Genomic DNA, 24,223 nt, shown 5'->3' on the forward strand with positions numbered 1-24,223 from the left:
ACGGAGGTGCCAGAGAACAGATATTATAAGGTGTAACAGAGCAAAACAACCAATGGAAAACTCAATAACTTAATGAGTTTTAAGGGAGGAGAAAAGATATGGAAAAAAATCATTACTAACACAAGATCTAAAGATTAATTTCTTCTGAATTACAATATATAACTAAATTAATGTCAATTTACTGGTAAGAGGAAATGCTAATAATAAATGTTATTATAAGTAAATATAATAATAAATGTCAAAAGCCAACAGGACACACTCCAAACATATCTAGTTTACAGGCAGCTGAAGCCAGGGGAATTTGCATCAATTAAATACAAGATTAACAACATTCACAAAAGAAAAGCATACATCCAATTTGATAATTAACATCATATGTCAAGTTCAAAGTTTTATATTGTACATACATTTAACCAAGTTAATTACTACACGTGTTCATGATACTGAAAAAGACTACACAAAGGAAGCAGAGACAAGTAAGGTTGAAAGATATGGGAGACTAGAAAGAGAGAAAGAATAAGTTTGATTATTTCTTTCTTGTATATTTGGTTACATCAAAATAATGTAGGATCAATATTAATCTGATAAACAACTGTGATGGATGGATAGGAAAATATTATTCCTGTGCACCAGTCAAATGATCTAATGATGATGATATTCTATTAGCAGTTGGGACAAGCAAGAGGTATCAGTCTGATTTGTCTTGATGGAAAATGCCATCTAACCTTATCCCAAATAGAAGTAAATAGAAATAAAACCTTTGAACGTTTTAGCAAAAGTACACAGTAATTTTAATTGGATGAATTTCAATTTAGACTGGAATACATTACTGACTTAGATATGGTATGGAGGGGGCTTATTTTAACTCATTTGCCCACCTCGATATGAGATATTCAACAGCTAGATGCCTTTTATGATTTGACTTTGCAGCTGCTGACCTGTACACTAAAGAATAATCATTACTTCTATATCCTTCTAACAGTAAAAAATGCTTCCAGCTCATTAATTCCGCATTAGACATTTCTAACTTCTATTAGCAGTTGGATATATGATTTTATAAGTATAACTTATTCTTATCTGTGTAATTACAACTATTATACAAACAGATTGCAAAAACAATGCCTAAACACTACATAAATAACGATAAATGTCTTTAATGGGTGGCAGCAGCAGCAATTTAGTACATAAGAAAATTAATTTCAATTAAGAACTCCTTGGGTGATTGAAACAGGTACACAAATTGCAAGATTAAATCCATATACTGCCAGAAGAAATACAAGGCCCATTGCTGAGTTGGCACACTAGCTGCGTAAAACAGTTACAGAAAGGTTGTAAAACTTCAGACTCTAGTGGTTTATTTATTTATTAAACATTTATTAATAAGAAAAAACTATACAAAGTATGGTAATACAAGGATAGTTACAGTTGGATGCAACTTTAACTATCTCAACAAGTCATAAATGAACAAGTCAAATATAGACAAAATGAAAAAAGGTTGCTTTCAAAAGATCAGAAAACATCCTTGAAACAACCAACCCAAATTTATTAAAATATGGTAAGTACAGAAATAAGAATAAAATATTCTTATTCTCCTCCATTCTCTTCCCTCCACTCTTTAACCATTGTTCTTTCCCACTTGTCACATGATGAATTTGCTTTTAAACTGATCTGTTCCACCCACTGTCAAGTTGATAAAGAGGCACTCTGACTTTGAAGCTTCTTGTCTTGTAACCACTTTTACCTTTATTTGATCTTATTCATGTTATGTTGTTGTTGTTTTGGTTTTTAGGAGCATTAGCAACTAAGGTCATATTGCTCTGGGGATACGCGGTGGTCATTCCCTGACCTTTCCGCATCCTCCGTATTTGGTGGTCATGGGCTCAAATCCTGGTCTAATCAAGAAGTGTGTGCTACGCACTGATGCTCCTGCCCACCTGGCTATGGAGGCCCTATTCATGTGTATTTTTACCAACTTTATTATTTTATCAATTTTTATATTTATCATATTTTAACAAAGTTGTGCGAGTTGTTTCAAGAAATTTTAACTGGTATGACTAGATGCTCAAGATTTTTTATAATAATGCTTCTGAAAAGTTGTTTGTAAATTAGTGTATTTTTTTTTTTTTACCACAAGATGCATTTTTATGTTTCCTAAAATTTCTTTGTTTTATGGTCCCATATCCACCATTCCTTCTCTCCATCCCTCTGTATCACTTCTCTTCAGTTTTACCCTCCATCACATCCTTCATCAATCCCTCACCTCATGACACATCTCCAATTCAATTTCTCTTCTGCTTTCTAAGTACTTTATTAAATAATCTCCTCTAATGCACCTTTCTCAAAACTCCTCATTTCTCACTTTATCAACTCATCTTCTCCATACCCACATCTCAAAACTTTCCAATATTCCAATATCGTTCATTCTCAATGTTCATGTCTCTGTTCCATAAAAGTACCACATTCCATATCAGACACTGTACCAATCTTTTCCTTAAACCAATTCCTAGCCTCCCACATAATATGCTTCTTTGCTTCTAAGTTTTTTTTTACCTATTGCTATTCTCAATTTTATTTCTCTGCTGATCTTTGCTTCTTCTACCATTCTGCTTCCAAAATACCTATACTCACTGACCTGTTCCATTCCCTGTCCTCCTATTTCAATATTTAACTGATGTATTTCTCTTCCACTCTCATAATCTTTGTCTTATCAATATTTATTCTCATCACAGGCCTATCACAAATTTCCTTTAGCCTCTGCAAATCTAACACTCACAAAAACTTCCCCCCCCATTGTCACCCTATACAATTCCTTATCATCCATTGTCTTTCACGAAATACCCCTTTAACCCCTTTCCAAATTCTAGTATTCACCTCCCTTTATATAACTATACACCGATGAGCCGAAACATTATGACCACCTACCTAATATGATGTTGGTCCTCCACGTGCAGCCAAAACAGCTCGTACCCCACGAGGCATGGATGCTACAAGATTTCTAAATGTGTCTTGTGGTATCTAGTACCAACACGTAACCAGCAGATCCTTTAACTCCTGTAAGGTCCATGGTTGAGATGCCACAGATTGGAGTTGCTGTTCCAACACAAACTACAGATGCTGAATGGGATTGATTTCTGGGGAATCTGGAGGCCAGGGCAATACCTGGAAGTCTTCCTCATGTTCCGCGAACCAGTCTCGAACAATCCAGGTGGTGTGGCATGCTGCATTATCCTGCTGAAAGATGGCACTGCCAGAGGGGAAGACTGTTGCCATGAAAGGGTGTACCTGGTCAGCAATGATGTTTAGGTAGGTGGTAGATGTCAGAGTGCCCGGCACACGGATGACTGGCCCCAGGGTATCCCAGCAGAATATTGCCAAACGCATGACACAGGCTTGTTTTAGTCCCATAGTGCATCCAGGCACCATCACTTCCCCCAGGTAAACGGCGCATAGGCTGTCCGCATGGTGCAACAGAAAACGTGATTCTTCAGACCAGACTACCTTCTTCCAATCACTCAAGGTCCAGTTTCGATGCTTGCATGCCCATTGTAGGCACTGTCGCCGGTGAACCCTGGTTAGCATGGGCACTCAGACCATTTTCAGCAGGGTTCAATGTACTATGTGTTGTGACACATTACTCCAGTCACCAGCATTCCAATTACTGGCGAGTTGCGGCACAATTGCCACATACCATCTGGGAGAGCCTTCTCTCACCTCGAGCATCGATGAGCCGTGGTCATCCAACACCTTGCCAGCGCTTCGTGGGTTTCCCCTCCTTGAACCACTTTCAGTAAGTACTAACCAGGCTGACCGTGAGCATACTACCAGCCATGCCGTTTCGGATATGCTCTGACCCAGTCGTCTGGCCATTACAATTTGGCCTTTGTAAAACTCACTTAAGTCCGCTGCCTTTCCCCTCTGAAGAACAAGAGTAACACTGATTAACGGAGCTCAGTATCAGATGTTTTTTATACAGTGTTGCAACCTGCACATGCGCTGTAGTTCACCTGCAGTTGCTTCGATTTGTATAACGACTTGCTGGTCATAATGTTTGGCGAGTCAGTGTATATATACCAGGTGGTTATAAAATTAAGTTTCCCTATTCAGGTGACCCTAGTGTCAAAACGGTTAGAGATAACACTGTGAAAATCGGTGGGTATGTCATTTAGGGTATGGGGAAGCGATCTGTAGAAGAAAAAAAATTTGTTCAAATTTACACCACCAGGGAGAAATTGGCACTGTAAACACGAGATGGAATGCTTAACTTTAGATGTGCTGATCGGGCTGGCCAGAACTGTGGAAAGTCTCTAGAAATGACGCGATCATTTCTGAATGTTGAACGGAGAAGTTCCTTCACTTGTTGACCAACGTGGGGAGGGGCACCATCTTGCACGAACACTACAGTCTCCAAGCACTGCCTTTCTTGCAGAGTGGGAATAATGTGATCTCTTAGAAGAATGCAATACTGTGTACTATTTACCGTTCACCTTACAGGGCCACAAGGTGTAGACTCTTCAAAGAAAAATGGTCCGATCATAAACTCTGCTGTGAATCCACACCATACTGTAATGTATGAACTTGGTAGTGGTCTTTCATGCACAGCAGATGGACAAGAAGAGAGAGAGAGAGAGAGAGAGAGAAATTAATGTATAAAAGTTACCGTTAATGAGTTACCAGTGTGGAAGAGAGAGAGAGAGAGAGAGAGAGAGAGAGAGAGAGAGAGAGAGAGAGAGAGAGAGAGAGAGAGAGAGAGAGATCCCTTTAGTTACTTGTGTTTCTGTGTTTCATGCATTACAGTAGCTATAATTTGTTATAAATTTGTAGTTCTGTCAAAATGTAGTCCTTTGCAGTCCTGTCAAAATATATTTAAGTTTGACAGAAGAGGTTTTCACACACTGTTAGCTTCAAATTGAAGATGCTAAATAAAAATCTTGTAAAGATTACTTATTAATTTACTTATACTGTAATACCTTGTGTAACACGGTTTTGATCAGCGCAGATTTTGCTATGACGCGATTTATAATTTTAAAATATTTACGATTTTAAAACAAATCTGAATGCAACAACACTGCGTGTGGCAACATTCCTGCCTGCAGTTCACACTTTAGTGTTGTATTAGCGTAGTTGGAGGACAGTTGTGTTTGCTCGTTATCGTCTCAGTTGCTTGTGGTTATACTGACTATCTCGCGGTTTGCATTGTGAAAATTATATTATTAATACAGTAATTATGAGTGAAAAAAGGAAAAGCCAACAAGATAGTGCATCAAACAAATGTAAATGGTTATCACTAGAACAAAAACTTGAAATTATAAACAGTCACAAAGATGGTGCATCATTTGCTAAAATAGTACATGATAAAGGAATGAACAAGTTGTTGGTTAGAACTGTAATTAAAAACAAAACAAAAATTAAAGAACATGGAATAGCCACCTCATCATATATGACAAAAGTGACTTTTAAACAAAGGACTTCTACTATGGATCATATGGAAAGTCTTTTAATGATTTGGAGTGAAGACTGCAACCAAAATAGGATCCCTTTAAGTCAGATGACCATTCAAGCCAAAGCAGCAAACCTATGGAAAGTGATAAAAGAAAATGAAAAAGATGGAGATTGTACTACTGAAATTTTTCTCACAAGTCATGGATGGTTTTATAACTTTAAAAAATGAATGGGACTTCACAATGTTCAAATTGCATTCGAATTGCGAGTGCAGACAATGATGCTGTTGCAAAATTCCCCAGAGAATTAAAAGAAATTGTTGAAAAAGGCGGCTACAAGGATGAGCAAATATTCAATGTAGACAAAATGGGGTTATTCTGGAAGAAAATGCTTTCAAGAACTTATTTAGCAGCAAATGAGAAGTCGCAGAAAGGATATAAACCTTCAAAAGACCGGCTGACATTTTTATTAGGAGGAATCGCATGCAGTGATTGTAAATTAGAGCCTTTGCTTGTTTACTGTGCTGGAAATCCACAAGCTCTCAAGGGATATGCAAAAAAGCACTCTATGTTATGTGATTTTCAAACAAAGAAGCGTGGGTAACGCGTGCATTGTTTGAAGATTGGTTCACAACTTATTTTTGTCCTACAGTCAAACATTACTGCCAGACTAATGACACAGATTTTAAAATTTTACTCTTATTAGACAATGCCCCTTCTCATTCCAGTTTCATTGGCAACTTGAATGTAAATGGTAAAATTGTTTTCCTACCACCCAACACGACATCATTATTGCAGCCAATGGACCAAGGAGTCATTGCTGCATTTAAGGCCTATTATTTGAGATGAACCTTTTTTCAAGCTATAAGGGCTACGACAGGAAATGGTGCAATAACCTTGACAAAATTTTGGAAGAATTACAGTATCAAAAATGCTATTGAAAATATTGGTGACTCATGGCTTGAAGTAATGGCAAGAAACGTGTGGGCTGTACAGCACTGTGTTTTACCACACTGTGCTAAAGATTCTACAGAATTTGAAACGCAAATTAATAACATTTCCAAAAATGTCGCTCAGCTTGGAAATGATCTGGATTTGAGAATTTAATTGCCACAGATATACACCAATATGTGGAATCGCATTCACAAGAGCTTGATGGTGAAGCTCTTCTGCAAATTGAGGACCAGCAAGCATACGAAGATGAAAAGAATGATGAAGATGTTTCTGATTTTCTTATGAATGCTGATCCTAACATCAAATGAAACTCTAGAGTTCGACATGCTATAGAAAATGCAGTTCATTGTTATAGAGACATGCATAGTGAGAAACAGAAAAAATTTTTTTACAAGCTTCTTTGTTGAACTTTTTTTCAAAACAATAAAAAATTATGGCAAAGGTAAAGAAAGCATACAAGAGGAGTACGCAAAAGTTCGATAAATTTACCAGTAAAAGTACTTGGCTGTAATGGCATTTGTACTGTTGCTTGCTCGGTAAACATACAGTGGGTGTTATCAGTCAGGAATAGAAAGTGAATCCCATGGGAGCTTGAACCCCTCCCAAAGTGGAGAGGATAACTTGACCTTTTTTATTTAGAACCACTGGTGGACTAGTGGATAAACTATTTATTAAGAAAAAAAAAAAAAGGCAAAGGTAAAGGAAGCCCACATGAGAAGCACGGCAAACTTTCAAAAAGTTTACCAGTGAAACTACATTACGAACATTTTTTACGATGCCAGAACTTCTGATGACTCTGTTCATGATTCAATTAGTGATTCTAAAGTAAAAAGGTCAGGTTACCCCCCCCCCAACACTTTGAGAGAGTTTCAAGCTCCCATGGGATTCAACTTCTACTCCAGACCGATAACAACCACCATCTGTTTACCGAGCGAGCAACAATACAAATGCTGTTACGGCAAAGTACTTTTACCAGTAAATTTCATCAAAATTGTTTCTGGTTTTCAGTAATAAACATTTCTAAAAATACATGTTTTTAATTTTTTGGTACCAAATAATAAATAATTGATCACCGGTAAAAAAATAAAAAATAACAGTAATCCATTGTATGTAATAATGTATTGATTAGTGTGGTTTTCTATAGTGCAGTACTTCCTTGAAACCAATTAACCACGTTATACAAGGTATTACAGTATTTCATATTTCAAATATATGCAATAAAATATTTTTTCTAAAATTCTAAAATATGGGTGAATCTTATCATCCAGTAAATATGATAATTTGATAACATTCTGTGAAATTAATAGAATACTCCACTATGTGCAGTATTCTATTAATTTCTTTTTCTGCAAATATACAATACTACACTGTTTATGACACAATGTTTGTTGATGAACAAATAAAGATGCATTACTTAAAGCATGTAAATCAGTAAATGTAAAAACAAAACATATCAGTTTACCTCTTTGTAAAAAATTTCAAACTTAAATAAGTTATATTCTACATTGTGTGCTAAATATATACTATTTATTTCTGAAAGTAAGATAACAAATGACTGGCACCTAGTTTTTTTCCAAATATGAAACTAAACTAAAGATCTCTTGAGTTTTCTGACTTTCTTAAATCTACCCATATACAAAGACATGCACCTGCCTCTTCACTGAGGGTTAAAATTATCCTTGCTATTATTATCCTTAAAATTATTAGTTAGAAAAATTTAAATATACAACTCTTTTAACTTGGTAGATGGCCACAGAAACAACAGTTAATTAATTCTTTCAGTAATCTGATTTAGAATACTCCTTTATTTCAATGAAAAAAAAAAAAAAACATGCTTCCTTCTAGAAACCTTTTCCTGAAATTATTACAAGTTATTGCCATGTAGCTCTGCTTACCTTCAATATTTGAGACATCAGTTGCCCCACCCACAACCCTGCTTCTTCCTATTGAGATCTACACATGACATTGTCGACCACAATAGCTAAACACATATATGAACTTAACTTTATTAGATTTTTTTAATCACTTTTACAACTAAATAGTAATAGTATTTGCCATATAGCACAAGGAAGCCACAGGCTTTTGCTGCACTGAAAAAAAAAAAAAAAAACCACAAGTAGATAACCAAATGCAAATTATATGCTTCCCTCATGAAACAGGTAACTTTTTACCTTTTGATCCAGTTGACCTTTGAATTTATTCAAACTGTCAGTCTCAACTATCTGTGAGGACAACTTCTTCCAGCTATCAAAAACTTGCTGGCTAAAAGAAAATTTCTTACAATCTAATCTAAACCTCAACCTTGTAATTTGAATTTATGACCCCTAGTTCTGGAATTCATTATAACAGTGAGAATTTCACCCTCATTCGTTTTACCAATCCCTCTCAGAGCCTTATAAACCTCAATTTCAACTTTGAGGTGCCTGGTTGCCAAGCTCTTTAGCCCACAAAATTGGAGTCGTTCCTCATACGGTAGTCCTGCCGACCTCACCATTCAACTTGTCCGCCTCTGGACCCTTTCAAGAAGTTCAATGTCTTTTTTCAGATGAGGTCTCCATAACTGAACACAGCATTCCAAATGTGGTCTTACAATTGCCATATAATGGTTGAGTTCAATCATTTTATTAATGTAATTACACCAAGGATCAACCCTGCATAGTGATGACAATGAATTTTAGTATTCCTTCACTACAGTTTTAACTTTCAATTTGTACTGACTGTAGTTATAATTCAAAAATATGGCCAAGAAATCAGATCTCTCACTGTTAGCTTGGATACAAAGTACATCAACACACCTGCTCATTTAATCCTTCTTTTTGAGACAATAAACTTTAGTGAAAAAACAATTTGTTTAATTCAAAAATAATAATAATAAAGCACAAATAATCCTTTATTTCAAATTGCTTTATGCTTGCTTTTTGTTTTCAAAAAGATATCTTGAATAGCGTAAAAAGTACAATGATCATAGCTCGCTAACATAACACTTGCTATGCCAACAAAATTGGCTGTCATTGTTGGTGAAAAATTGCACAATTTTAAACAATTTCTATTCTTTAAAAATTCCAAAAAAAAATGAATGGTGAGCAAAGTACATCAATGTGCCTGCTCATAACTTTTTTAAATGCACCTGTTCTAGGGTTGGAATAGGTGCATTAAAAAAAATCAAGTTTTCAACTAGGCTGGCTGTTTTAACTCCTCTTTAAAAAAAAAAAAAAAGAGCCACTAAATTACTTGCAGTAAACATTAAACACTTCAATGATGATGATTATGTCCTGAATACACAATTTGAACTATAACCATCAAGATACACACTCCACCATTAAAATAATTTCAATTTTACAATCTACTAACTCACCTCTGTATCGCCACTACCTGACTCATTCCAAGCAGGATTTAAATGCTTGACTCTAGAGCTGAGATTTGTAGATATAAAGTATCTGAAAATTAAATAGGCAAGTTAATTATTTGATGCAACATTTTATAATACTAAAACAAAACCTGGAAGATACATTAGAAATTAGGAGGGTGGTATAAATATGAATGAGAATTTTTTTTTAATCAATTGTTATCCACAGTAGGCATCAAGAAGTAAACTGTTACTTCTTGAGATATTCTTCCTCTTTATCTAAACACTTCTGCCATCTTTGTACTAACTTCCAAATGCCTTTTAAAAAAAAAACTTTGTAGTTGGTTGGTGGAACAGACTTCCATCCCTTGCCGTGGAAGTTGATAGCCTAAATAAGTTTAAGGTTCAGCTGGACAGGTATTTTGAACGAACAGAGGGGTGAAGTGGAAGTGGTTTTTTTTTTTTTTTTGGCTGATGCTGCATAAGCTTGCTTTCTTGCATCAAATGCCTCTACTAATGCTAATGCTAGTTGTTGGAACCAGAACTGTATGGTACCAATGCTTTGCTCATTATTATGAATACCACTTAGGAACTCTTAATGGTTCAAACAAATAATAATCAGAAGGTGCTAAATCCAGTCTATGGGAGAAGGTAAACCCTACTTCAGATCCTTTTGAGATTGTTAGCATGGCTGTGTGAGGCCTGGCACACTGCCTTGGTGGAAGCAGATGCCTTTGGCTTTGCCTTATCCTTCAATAACAATCCACATTAAATAAAGCACACATTTATTGTCCCGCTGAACTAAGAGTTAAGCATTTGGTGAAATTTTTCACTTTTACTTTCTTCTTATACAGAAACTTTATAACAATGTATAAGAGAACTTGGCAAATCCAATTCATATACAACTCCAAATACTAATTAAACTAGTCTTACCAGAGCTAATGATCACCCCATTACTTGATTTTTCCATAACTGATTTGTATAAACATTCTTCTTTTAAATTAAACTTTCAGTTTAAGGAAGGGGAAAAAAATCATAAGGAATAAAATCACTTAGAAAGGGACAATGTGGTACCTTATGAATGTTGTATTTTGTCAGATATTCTGCTACATAAAGGTAGTAAGGGGATTATATTACCACAATGAAAAGGGTTTATCTTATAAGGAATACATTGTGTATATGTTGCTAGGTGAAAAACCCTGACACACTGGGTTTTCATCCAGCAAAAAAGGTCAATTTGCTTGTTTACTAGACATAAAACTAGAATTTCCAGGGGGGGAAAAAAGCATGCTACCCTTGCCTGAGACCAACTAACTCAGCTACATTGTGAAAAAGGCCGTGTGAAGAATTTTTACACTATGTAAAAATTTCTCACATCATCGAAGAGATTTGAACTCTAATCTTTATCATATGGTGTGGGGGGGAGACGTCAATTCTACCAAATGCACTACTCATGAGGACACGAAAAGAGTTAACATTTTCCCATTGTTGTCGGCTGTCTAACCAAATCATGCATATATGCTGGAATCTCTCCACAGAATGTCTGCTTTACAGATTTGCCTTCAGGAACATCGTCAAAGTGAACTATGCCTCACTCAACATTGCACAGTTCTTGCATTGGTTTCAATTCCATTCCCATCGAACACATATGGGACGGTCTGGGGAGACACCTAGCAGCATGTCTACACCCACCAGAAAACGTTCACCAGCTGAAGGTGCCACTGACAGAGGAATGGACGATGTTACTGCAAGGACTTATCAACAATTGTTTTGAGCATTGTTTTGAGAAATCCTCATATTTTGACATATAAGAAAAGATCAGTGGCAGCCACATAACTTGTATCACTGTAAATATTCTCCATCAGTGTTTGCAACAAGTTGAAGTGAGCATAGATAGTAAAAAATTTATTTTGTACCATTAACAAACCTATAAATTTAATTGTAAAGTAAAATATGTATAGCAAAAAAACTTCTTTAATTGAGTAACTCCCCCTGAATGTCTGCTTAATATAAATTCTCAAGTGAAAGAAACAAAAATAAAAAATACAGAAATACAAAGATTGATAGGAAACATTAAAAACATTACTTTCCTTGATTTCAAGAGAATCAAGGAAAGTAATATGCTTTATGTGTTTTTAAAGTAATGCGTTTTATCTTGTTTTAGAGTAGCATTACTTTAAAACTCTTACAATAGGACATAAAATAAAAGGAACAAATGCAAGAGTAAAATAAAACCTGAACAAAGTGGCAAAAAGAGAAATAATTTTTTTCATATTCACTGGTGGGGGAATTAGGGGTTTTAGAGAGTTGGAAAGTCCAAATTAAAAAGGCAGACCTTATGAGGTTTGCCTTTGGGATTGTGGATTGGAGAGGAGGTTGATGCAAGGGAGTTTGGTGGGGTTCAGAGCAGAGTTAAGTAGCTGCTTTTTGGCAGAAGGGAGAGCATCAGTGACTGAGATTTTTCTTTTTTTTTTTTTGGCAGATGCACAAAAAAGTGCACTTTCTTACATCAGTTAGTAGCAATAATAATATCAATAACAACATTTTCAGTTGCCATCAAGAATACAGTCAGTCCTCGTATAGCACGATAGTTTGTGTTCCTAGAAACCCTCGTGCAACGCAAAATCGTGCAATATAAACAACAGGCCCTATGGGAAAAGTAGGGTTAGGTGCCGACCACCCAAGATTGAACACACATTGGTAACCATAACATTACCAAACACAATAAATAAAATACTTACGTATTTTATAACGATTAAAATACGTAATAAAAAATAATATTGTAATTTTTTATAATATTTTTTATTATTATATTATAGTTTATTATAATATAATAAAAAATACGTAAGTATTTTTTATGAATAAAATACTTATGTATTTTATTACGATTATTACGTAATAAAATAGTGCTAATGCTTTTGCTTCTATCGTAAGAAAATTTGTTTTTTGTTTGATTTTCTATCCAAACAGATGACAGCCGTTCCATCTCTTCCAATTCTTTGTGTCTTGATCTAATGGATTTTAATTACACTTTGAGTTGTTCCTGCTATGAAAGTTATTTTTATTTTCTCTGCATTCTTTGTAATTCTCGGTGTTCCTCATTTAGGTCTGTAGCACGTGCAATATCATATGGTCTTTCATTTCACTCAAAGTGTTTCACAATTTCATATATTTTCTCTCTATCCGGGGAAACCCCAGTGGGCTGGAGGCCGGTCTGATTTTGGCCATAAACCATAGTATGAGGCCACTATAAATTTTCCTGGGTAAGAATTTTTGACCCAGTCCGCCTCTGTTTATTGATATTGCTTTTCTTTTTCTCTCTGAATCTGCAGTGTCTTCACCAGGACTCTTCCTTTTTACACCTTTTAAGTATTTTACTCATTTTTAGGGAATAAAGCACAATTACAAAACGAGGAGGCAAGCTTGATACACATAAACAAAGCTGCACGCGTGTAGCAACTGAATAAACAACACCGTAAAGGCAGAGATACACTATTAACACCTCACATTTTACTAAAGCACATTTCTAGGGGTTACTACCATGAAACAATAAAAACAATTTCCAGTTGCGTTTCTGTTAGTGGAATTTGTTATAAACTGGTAGTAAACTCGATCTAATTGCATTTGCGATTATACCGATAGCTGGAATTGTGTTGGTTTTTACATTATTATGGTGAAATGTGTTTCCCCTTCACTGATATAAAAAACAAATACATTTTCAGAATCTTCTCTTCATTCCTATCGTGTTGCGTTCAGTTGGGGTGATTCCGCATTGGACTGCCATTTCTTGTAAACACAAAGGCGAATCGTGCATAAGCGAATTCGGTTCGTGTTATATAAGATATCGTGTATGATCGAATTCGTGTAGTGTAAACACGTGTTATACGAGGACTGACTGTAATTTGAACTAAGAAAAGATCAGAAATATAATTGTGATATCAATCACTCTGTCCAAACACTCTTGAAATGGGGGGTAGGTTCAACATGTCTGTCTTCTAATTTAAATTTAGTTATAATCAACTGCTTTAGCCAGCAGGTAGTTGATTGCTGGAACAAACTCCATCTGTTGTTGTGGAAGTTGATGGCTTAAATAAATTCAAGGCTGAACTGGACAAACATTTGGAATGAATGGAGCAGTGAAATGGGAAGAGTTTTTTTTTTTTTTGGCTGATGCTATATAAGCTTGCTTTCTTGCATCATATGCGTCTGCTAATGCTAACGATGAGTGCTTCCAATATGTGTAATTTATATACATTATTCAGTGTTATTAAAATTTTGCATCACCTGACTAAGGCTTGCATAATGAACTATAACAAGGAACTGATAACTCAGTCAGGCTCAATATATTCCACAAACTGTATTTGTGATATAATATGACTGCATGTTAGAATTATTTGTGCCAGTTACATATTTCACTGGACAGTTCTGACAATTAATTAAGCCATGTTATTTGAATTATTTACATCACACATGACCTTCTTGGGATTCTCGAATAGAGAACCAACAAGAATATGAAAGAAAGACTAACGTATGTATTCAAAAAAACAAAATAAAACAAAAAACAGTGTAATTTTATCCACAAGCAAATGGGATAGATAGGTAACGATACTTCCCAGATTAGCCTTAAGATGTATGTTAGAACTTGAGAAATGACTCGGATTTCATTAAATAAGGATAGGGGTAATGTAGACTCCATCTATTAATGCTCATCTTATAAAATGCAATTCATGTTCAAAGTCTGCATCTGAAGAACGCTATCCTTTAGTGTTGAGTACATGTTTTCTGCAGCAGCATATTCGAGAGGCAACCAGAAAGGATAATAACGCTTGATCTGGTTATCAGCAGTGATTATTTTGTGTATAAAGAATTTGCAAATAAAGGTACCACTAGGTAGCAGTGATCACAGTGTGCTGATGTGGGATTTACTTAAAGATATAATTACCATCAAGGGTAAAGGGAAGGGTTTTGCATTCGTAGAGGTGAGTACAATGGTCTCATACAGTTTTTAAATTCTGTACAGTGGGACCAACTGATGATGTTACCAACAGCAAATTCTAAATGGGAAGCATTCAAGGAATTATTCTTGGAAGCTACTAGGCTCTTCATACTGATTAAGAAATATTGTTCAAGGTTTAGGCCTAAATGGAAGTCAGATGGAACTAATGGAACTAATGAGACTCGTGGCAGAGAAGGAAAATGCACAGGATGCATGTAAATTATCAGGCAACACAGAAGACTATGGCAGATATAAGCTAGTCTGTAATCATGTCACAAAGGAGGTTAGACAAGCAAAGGTAAATTACGAGAAATCTTTGGCAAAGGATGCTAAGAAAAACAGCAAGGACTTCTTTACTCATATAAACTCTAGAAGGAAGGGGATGAACCAGATTGATCCATTTGATATCAATGGTTTGACTGCTGATGATCCTGCTCAGATAGCAGATAATTTGAATGAGTATTTTGCATCTACATTCACACATGAGGAGTTATTAAGGGAGGAAAATGCTCAGAAGTTTTAACAAACTGTAGAGTGCTTAATGATTTTGTAATAACTGAGAGCAAACTGGAGGAGAAATTGTTGAAGTTAAACATAAGAAAGGCACCTAGAATGGATGGGATCTATCTACTTATATTAAAGGAAGCAGCTAAGGGAGTAAATAAATCCTTAACCATAATTATGAGAGCATCCTTGGACTCCGGAGAAGTCCCTACAGACTGGATATGTACAAATGTATCACCAATTCACAAAGAGGGATCTAAGGGTGGTACAAGTAATTACAGACCAGTTAGTTTAACTTATTCCAGGTAAAATAATGGAGTCACTAGTTAAAGATGCATTGCAGTATCGTCTAGACAAAACTGCAGTAATAATTCAGGCACAGCATGGATTTGTTAAGGTAAAGTCTTGTCTGACAAATTTGACTGGATACTATGATGTGGTTACAAAGGAACTGGATGCAAAAAATAATTTTGATATCATATACTTGGATTTCAGGAAAGCTTTTGACACTGTTGCACATGGAAGACTACTGTACAAATTGAAGTATGGTATTAAGGGTAAGTTGGTACAATGGATAAAAGGGTGGATGAGTGGGAAAAGATAGAGTGGTAATCAATGGAGTCCCCCAGGGTTCGGGTGTTGGACCCATTGTTGTTTTGTATATTTATTGATGATATTGATGAAGGTATATCGGGCTTAATGCCGAAGTTTGCAGATGATCCAAAGGTGGCAGGATTGTTAATGACAGTGTGCTGCTGCACCAGGAGCTAAAAAAGTTAGGCATTTGGGCTGAGAAATGGCAACTGAAGTTTAACATTGACAAATGCAAAGTACTGCATATGGGTAGAAGTAACCCCAGAGAAATGTACCAACTGTATGGTACTACACTTAGGGTGGTAGAAAATGAAAAAGATCTGGGAGTAATTGTGCAGTCAGATATGAAGTTTTCTGAGCAATGCACACAGGCTGCCACAGCAGGTCATGGGGTATTGTCAATGATATACAGGAATTTTTCTAGCAGGGAAAAGGAGGTGATTATCCCTTTGTATAAGGCAATGTCAGGCCACATCTTGAGTACTGCATACAAGTCTGTAGCCCTCATTTTAGGAAGGATATAGAGTTGCTTTAGTGTGTACAAAGAAGGGCAACAAGATTGGTGACGGGAATGAAGGGGTCCTCTTACCAAAAAAAGGCTTAAGTTCTGAAAATTGCAGCGGCTGGAGACTAGGCACCTGCGAGATGAGCTGATTGAGGTATATAAGGCCTTGAATGGGTTGAGCACACTGAATTCTGGTGGGATTCTTCCGCTTGCTCAGATTACAAACCTGAGGGAGCATAAATTAAAATTGAGGAAAGACAGTTGCAGAATAGATGTGCTGAAATTTGCCTTTAGCCAGTGGGTGGTTAACTGCTGGAACAAACTTCCATCTGTTGTTGTATAAGTTCACAGCTTAAATAAATTCAAGGAGGAACTGGATGTGTGAAACTGTTTTTTTTTTTTGGCTGATGCTACATAAGCTCATATGCTTGCTTTCTTGCATGACATGCCTCCATTACTATTACTACTACACTGGTGTGCAAAACTTAAGGACCAACACTATTTCTAAAGGTTACAACCATAAAATCTTTACTTAAGATGCTCTTTATTGATGAGAGTAGATTCAGTCTCAGCAGTGATTCTGGACGCCAGCTTATCTGGCGAGAGATTGGTGCACAGCCTGCAAACATCACTGAAAGGGATCGATATGGCGGTCGAGGTGTTCTCGTCTGGGGAGGCATTATCTTGGATGGACATATACAACTCCAGATACTGGAAGGCGGTGCTGTAGCCAGTGCACGTTACTGTACTGAGGTAATCCTTCCCCATGTGTGTCTGTTCCGAGGTGCCATTGGCCTCGCGTTCATGTTTATGGATGATAATGCCATACCCCATCGCACTGCAGCTGTTGATATGCTTTTGGAAAGTGAAGACATTGTTCATACGGATTGGCCTGCCCGTTTCCCCCGCTTTAAATCCCATCAAACACATATGGGACGGTCTGGGGAGACACCTAGCAGCATGTCTACACCCACCAGAAAACGTTCACCAGCTGAAGGTGCCACTGACAGAGGAATGGACGATGTTACTGCAAGAACTTATCAACAAAATTGTTCTTGTTTGTTGTTTGGTTTTTAGGAGCATTAGCAACTAAGGCCACATTGCTCTGGGAATATGCGGTGGTAATTCCCTGACCTTTCCGCATCCTCCGTATTTGGTGGTGATGGGCTCGAACCCCGGTCTAATCAAGAAGCGTGTGCTATGCACTGGTGCTCTTTCCCACCTGGCTACGGAGGCAGCTACACAAAATTGTTCTAAGTATGGACAGGCAGTGCAAAGCCTGCATCGACATTAGGGGTGGCCATATCTCCTACTGAGGACCACCTCTTCCCTTTGTACCATCTTTGGCAGTGATGCATCTATATCATGGCACCCAGTGCCATGTTGTCATTTTTCAATGAAGTGCCTCTGTACCATTTTGTTTCCGTTGGTGTGTCGGTGTTGTTTCCTTCATTTCTGTACCTGACAAGGTTCCTTTGATATGTTTTTCCCATATCCAGGCCACTCCTATGAGAAGCTACAGGTGAAAACCTGACTGATCTTTAATTTTGCACACCAGTGTATTACTACCTATGTGTGTAATAGAGGTTTTTTATACCCAGCAGATAGAGTGAACTGAAATGTAGAACTGGCCATGAATGAGTTGGTCAAATTTAAAAAATATATGCTACTACTATTACTTTCAACCCTAAAGATGAAACAAATTAAACTTTGCTAGAAGACTGATACTTACTACGGTGGTTCTAATACATCAGTTAGCAGTTTTATGAAAATATCTGCAAATCTAGTAAATAATTTGACCTGTAACTTATATAAAATGGGGATAGTGCACTATTTTCAAAGAATAGTTAAACAGATTTCTGCAAAAAATGCTGATATGCCTAAGCCCATGGGAGTCCAAAAATCTGGTTGAAAATTTTTGAATTTGTGTGTGAAACAATTACCCAAAAGCAGAAAAGAAGTAGGCGTGATGATATCATCTGGTATCAGCTTGGTTCACTTCTTCAGGGTGGTATCCAAGTTCAGCAGTTCTGACATTTGGTTGAAAGTGAAATTGACGTCCACGTTGGCTGTTAGTATACAAAGAACTATCTCATAAGAGGCTAAAATGTTTCAGAAAAATGTTGTTAACTCAAAGTGGATGTGAAAGAGACTTAACAATATTTATTAAAAATAAAGACAATTTGGAGAAGGCAAATGATGTGTAAGAAATGACAGGACAGAGGACAACCAGGTTTCTATACTTTTATAATGTCAAACAATTATGGCATGACCACATTAACAGTTTCCTTATGTCACTGAAGAAACTGTCAACTTTATTTTTAGTTGTTGTTATACTGAGTGAATTGTCTAATCTGTATATATCTTAGTTATATGTTACATGTAAAAAAATCTGCATTACACACACAGAGGTACTCAATGCTGTAAGATATTGTTCTTCGGATGCAAACTTTGGAAATGAATTGCAGCATATAAGATCAGCTTTTCAAGCTAGACTCTACCCCCTCCCCTTAATTAATGAAACCATAGCACATGTTAAGAGTGCCATGATCCTTACCTTGTAAAGTTAATCCACTCCAGGGTTACAGCAAATAGTAATCTTGCCATATCACAACTGGCTTGCAGATAAAAATCAGATATTTTTCAGAATGCAGACAGCAAAGTCACATACAATATAAGTGATTTTATTTACCTAATTAATTGTCAGGAGAATTGTTAAATAAGTAGATGCAACATCATATTTCCACTCCAATACTTCTAAAATGCAAGTGTATTATCAATAAATACAGTTTACAGAATACAGTGGTGGGCCAGAATGAGTTATCAATTCATTGTCATAAGTTCGTTACACATGCATAAATAAAAGATGATGTAAAAATTTTAATTAAAATGAATTATCAATATATAAATTAAATATAATGAAAGCACTCACCATAACTAAATTTAAATTAGAAGACAGACATAGGATGAATGCCAGCCTCTGTGAAATTCTCAGGAGTCTGGCATTTGGACAAAGTTAGCCTTCCCTGGGACAATCAAAGGCAGGTTCTTCTACCCCCCCCCCATGACCATCACAAGTATATTTCTAATCTTTCTGCAACAATTATTCTTAATAGAAATTGAAAATGCAATATGAAAAGAAGTACTTCTCTTCTTGCCATTGCAATTGCATTCAACTGCCTTCTTTCTTTTTGATTTTATGCCCTACTTCAGGTGTTGGGATTGACATTTGGCTAAAATGCATGTCTTTTTAATTTCCCCTGCTCGTATATTTCTATCTTTTCACACAAAAATTTAAGCAAGCAGATATTCAAAGGGGGAGCCACTTAATGAAAGAAGCTGCTTTTTTTGCTATATAAATATCTTACATCACTGCAGTACAATAACTAGAAGCTTACAGGGCTATAACCATAAACTGTATATAAAATAAAATGTAATTTTCTTCTCTGAAAAGCAAAATATAACTCATAACCCGTTTTCTTTTTTTAACAAGCCACTTCCTCCATTTTAAAATATTAACAAAAAAAAAAAAAAAAAAGTGTTAAATGTGACAATACCTGGGTGGATCATCATGTGTACTTATACCATTATCAATAGCATCTATTTCTTCCATGAAGTTTTCATATACTTTATCAAAAATGACACTAGTTTTTGGACTGCTGGGCTTGGTATTCAATAAATGAGCAATAATACGATGACCAAAGTGGCAAAAGACTAGACCAGCACTACTTAATTTTGTTACCCAACGTTTATCTGGACAGAGGCTATGCATGGATTCGTTAAATGTTCTGTAAAACAAATACAATACATATAATCATATACAATATTAAATAAAAACCAAACTATTTAATACAATACTAAATAAAAACCAAACTATTTTTAATACAATACTAAATAAAAATCAAACAATTTTAAGAAACACAATATATATTAATTTCTTCTTGTGTTTTCACAAGAAATTAATATATAACCATGTCCATTCTTAGTTTTGCACATACCTTAGTTGTTGTTTGTTTGTTATTGGGTTTTTAGGAGCATTAGCAACCAAGGCCATATTGCTCCGGGGATATGCGGTGATCATTCCCTGACTAGAAAATGGAAGCCAGCTGGAGTTGTGAACATTAAAATCACCTAGGAAAATTACCTCACTGTTAGGAAAGTTGGACTGGAGAAAGTCAAGTTGCAAAGAGGGGAAGTCAAAGAGTTCTAAGTGGCTAGCGGAATTGGGAGAATGGTAGAGATAACAGATGAATTTGACACAATGAGTTAGAGAGATTTTAAGCCAGAGAAGATCGAAAAGAGGAGATTCCAAATTACCAAGTCTCTGACAAGGAATATCGGAACGGACATATGCACAAGTACCACCTTTGAGGCGAAAGGAATCATACAGCGAATAGTTTGGGCAACTGAGATGAGCAGTAGTTGAATCAATCAATAACTGAGATTCTGCCAGAAAAAGTACATTGGGGTTCGGCAGATTGCAAGTGGAAATGGACATCATTGAGATTTGAATTGAGACCAAGTATATTTGTGAAATGAAATAGGAATTGTTTGGGAGGTTTAGATCTTTTTGCAGATAAGCTTGCTCTCTGTTTCTGTTATGATATACAAGTTAAAAGTATACATATATATCATAGCCGACTGGACAGAGACCAAAAGGAAAAGAATTAAAATTACAGAAAAAAATAAATAAAGTTAAGCTAAAAAGTTAAGATCATGCCAATAGAATCCTGTAAAAAATGAAAGAAATCTAAAAGAAGCAAAACTTACTGTGTGAATGGACCGGAATACGCTGAACGTAATCTGAGACCAAAGGAGCAAGCCGAAAGTTCACGCGTAGTGAAGTTGAAGTTGCCCTGGGTGGGAGGGGGAAGGTTTTCTACGATTTTCGCTGCCGACCCTTTGAAGAAGTAGTTCAAGTCCTAGGACCTATGGCTTTGGGTACTTACATTAATTTCATTTTATTTCAGGTAATTGTTTTTTGGCATACATGTGCTCCCAATTTTTCCATGGTAATTACACCTGACAGTTCAGCACCCCCACCTAATACACTGGTAATAACCAGTGTGTGTGTGTGTGTGTGTGTGTACATATCAATTAAATCAAGTCCAATGAAGATTTTTTTTTAAATGGTAGGGTTAGGTATTTCAAAACAGAGCAGTATTTTTATATACTCCTCACATGTTTCTTTATGCTTCATCAAATTAATGCCAGAAAAGTTGGCAAGATATAAAGCTTCAATATATCTTGTTGAGAAACCAGTTCATCAAAATATGCATGTGCCAAAAAAAATTCTTTAATCAGAGCTTAAATTATCAATAAATAAGCTGAGCATTTATAATAAATAAAATTACCTCTGGTGATGGTCATAACGCTGTTTACTTGGATCAAAGACACCACCAACATCCACAACAATATCACATTCATTTAAAATATTTTCATTCCTGGATCTAGATATAAAAAAATAAATACAGATAATATATAAGAGCTCACATACAGAATGAACAAGAAGTAACAAAAATTTTACCTTAAAACATACGTAAGCAACAATAAGATCAGAGTTGCTATTCCAACACAAACCACAGATGCTCAATGGGATTGATGTCTGGGGAATTTTGAGACAATACCTGGAAGTCTTCCTCACGAGCCTTGTGTAGGCAAAGTTTTTACGGCTCAGGAAAATAGAGTAGTTTTTTCTGTTTTATTAACTTAAATTGGCATATTAACTTATTTTCTAGAGTAGCTTTATATTCCTAGTTATAATACTTAGTTTAAATTTTAACTTAGATAGAGATTTTGTACATTATTACTTAGTATCGGTAAGGGTATCCAACCCACATGTTTTACAAATTTTGCAGAGCCAGCGAATGGGAAGTTTTTTAGCTATATTTGGCCGCTTTATTGACTACTTGTTATATTAAATTATTTTCTATAATTAGCTTATAGACCTAATCAAGATCCTTGGTTGTTTGTTTGTTATTTGGTTTTTAGGAGCATTAGCAACTAAGGCCATATTTCTCCGGGGATATGTGGTGGTCATTCCCTGACCTTTCCGCATCCTCCGTATTTGGTGGTTACGGGCTCGAACCCCGGTCTAATCAAGAAGCGTGTGCTTCGCACTGCTGCTCCTGCCAACGTGGCTATGGAGGCGCCCAAGATCCTTGCTTTATTCTGAATTGAGACAGCAAGATTTTGGAAGTTAATTAATACTTAAGTGTCCGTAGATTTACTGTTCGTAACTTGCCGCCATTGTTATACGATACGTTATATCCCGAACTAGATAGTGTTAGCTTAGTATAGTATAGTATATAATATTATCAATTAATCAGTAAAATTTATTAATCTTGTTGAACTTCATTGTCAATTAAATTATACTTTTTAATTAAACACATATAATTACTTAGATTTAACATAATTAATTAATACATAACTTGATACAGAAGTTATATAAAGAAACTCAAAGATAATACATGATACTGAAAAAATATACAGTGTTACAACTGCATTGGGATACAAGTTTAGTGTTATAATTTTGTACTGAAATTGAAATTTTATTGAAATTAAATCAAAATCATGACTCAGACCAGAGCAGCAAAACAAAAGGCTCAAGCTAAATGGAGTGTAGCTCAGAGGAGTACTGAGGGGTAGAGTTGCCCTCCGAATCACGGCCTTTTAAAATGCACTGCTTGCTTGATGTTTGTGGTGCAATCATGTACGGGAAATGATATTCTGAATCACGGCCTTTTAAAATGCACTGCTCGCTTGATGTTTGTGGAGCTGTTGTTGTTGTTTGTTTGGGTTTTTTGGCGCATTAGCAACTACGGCTATAATGCGCCAAGACTAGGTAATATTATAAAAAAAAATTTAAACTCTCGGTGACCTAATTAGTAAGGCCACCGTGTCCAGATATATAATAACAAAGATATAAGAAATAAATCAATAGAGACGTAACAATAACATGAATTAAATACAATTAAAAACTTTTATTGATTTAAAATAGCTAAAAACAGCAGACACGTTGTCATTGTCGGATAAAATCTGACTGAGTGTATAAGGCTCAGTCAGATGATTAAAAGCGGTAAAACGGGTGGTGCTAAAATCTGGACAGTCAATTAAAAGGTGTCTGATCGTTAAAATTGTGCCACAGGACACACACATAGGCGGGTCATCAGCCCTCAGCAAAAATGAATGAGTTAAAATGACTGTGTCCTATGCGGGTCCGGGCGAGAACAACTTCCTTGTCTTTTAGTTTCATTTCTGATCTACAGCAACCTCTCTCTCTGAATAGCATAATAGGTAAAGAAGCAAATCTCTCTGAATTCTTTTTGTATATAAAACAAATAAAAATGTATGACCGTTTCTAACTGCCCACGGTGCAGTTATCATAAATAACTCAATTAATTTAGGAGGCGCAATATGGCCTAAGTAGCTCGCGCCAGAAAACACCACAACAACAACAACAACAACTTCCTCCTTATGATTCCTGCGCAGACTAGACTGCCACGGTTCAATTACAGGCTTTATATGATATAATTTATTCGCAGTCTGTCTATTCCATGAGTCCTGCCATTGGGAGTGTATCTTTTGGTGTATTATTTACCTGTAGTCTGTATAGGGGACTGACAGGCAGCGGTTATTATTGGGAATTGCTGATTTGGCTGCAGCGTCAGCCAAATCATTTCCCTTAATCCCAATGTGGCTAGGAATCCAGCAGAAGCGGATATCATATTCACGTCCACGGAGGAAGTGAATCTTCTGCTGAATACTAGACAGAACTGGATGAGGATTATATCTCACAGATATTAAAGCCTGTAACATGCTAAGAGAGTCGGAATATAAAATGAACCGTTGATATTGGCATTTACTAATGTGATCCAAGGCTAACT

At 36.0% G+C, this 24,223-nt stretch overlaps 1 protein-coding gene across 1 annotated transcript in view; it reads right to left on the reverse strand.

Moving 5' to 3' along the window:
* The window catches only part of LOC150086173 (MYG1 exonuclease), a 97,574-nt gene that overhangs the window by 24,864 nt on the left and 48,487 nt on the right, over positions 1-24,223 (reverse strand). Inside the window, exons 5-7 of the mRNA XM_090374816.1 lie at positions 21,692-21,787; positions 19,895-20,125; positions 9,748-9,829 (exon numbers count right to left, since the gene is read on the reverse strand). Of these exons, the coding sequence (XP_090230942.1) occupies positions 9,748-9,829; positions 19,895-20,125; positions 21,692-21,787 (409 nt within the window). The remainder of the gene's footprint in view (positions 1-9,747; positions 9,830-19,894; positions 20,126-21,691; positions 21,788-24,223) is intronic.

This window comes from Mastigoproctus giganteus, chromosome 5, assembly GCF_048544385.1.
Source record: "Mastigoproctus giganteus isolate SK-2022 chromosome 5, ASM4854438v1, whole genome shotgun sequence".
Classification (NCBI taxonomy): domain Eukaryota; kingdom Metazoa; phylum Arthropoda; class Arachnida; order Uropygi; family Thelyphonidae; genus Mastigoproctus; species Mastigoproctus giganteus.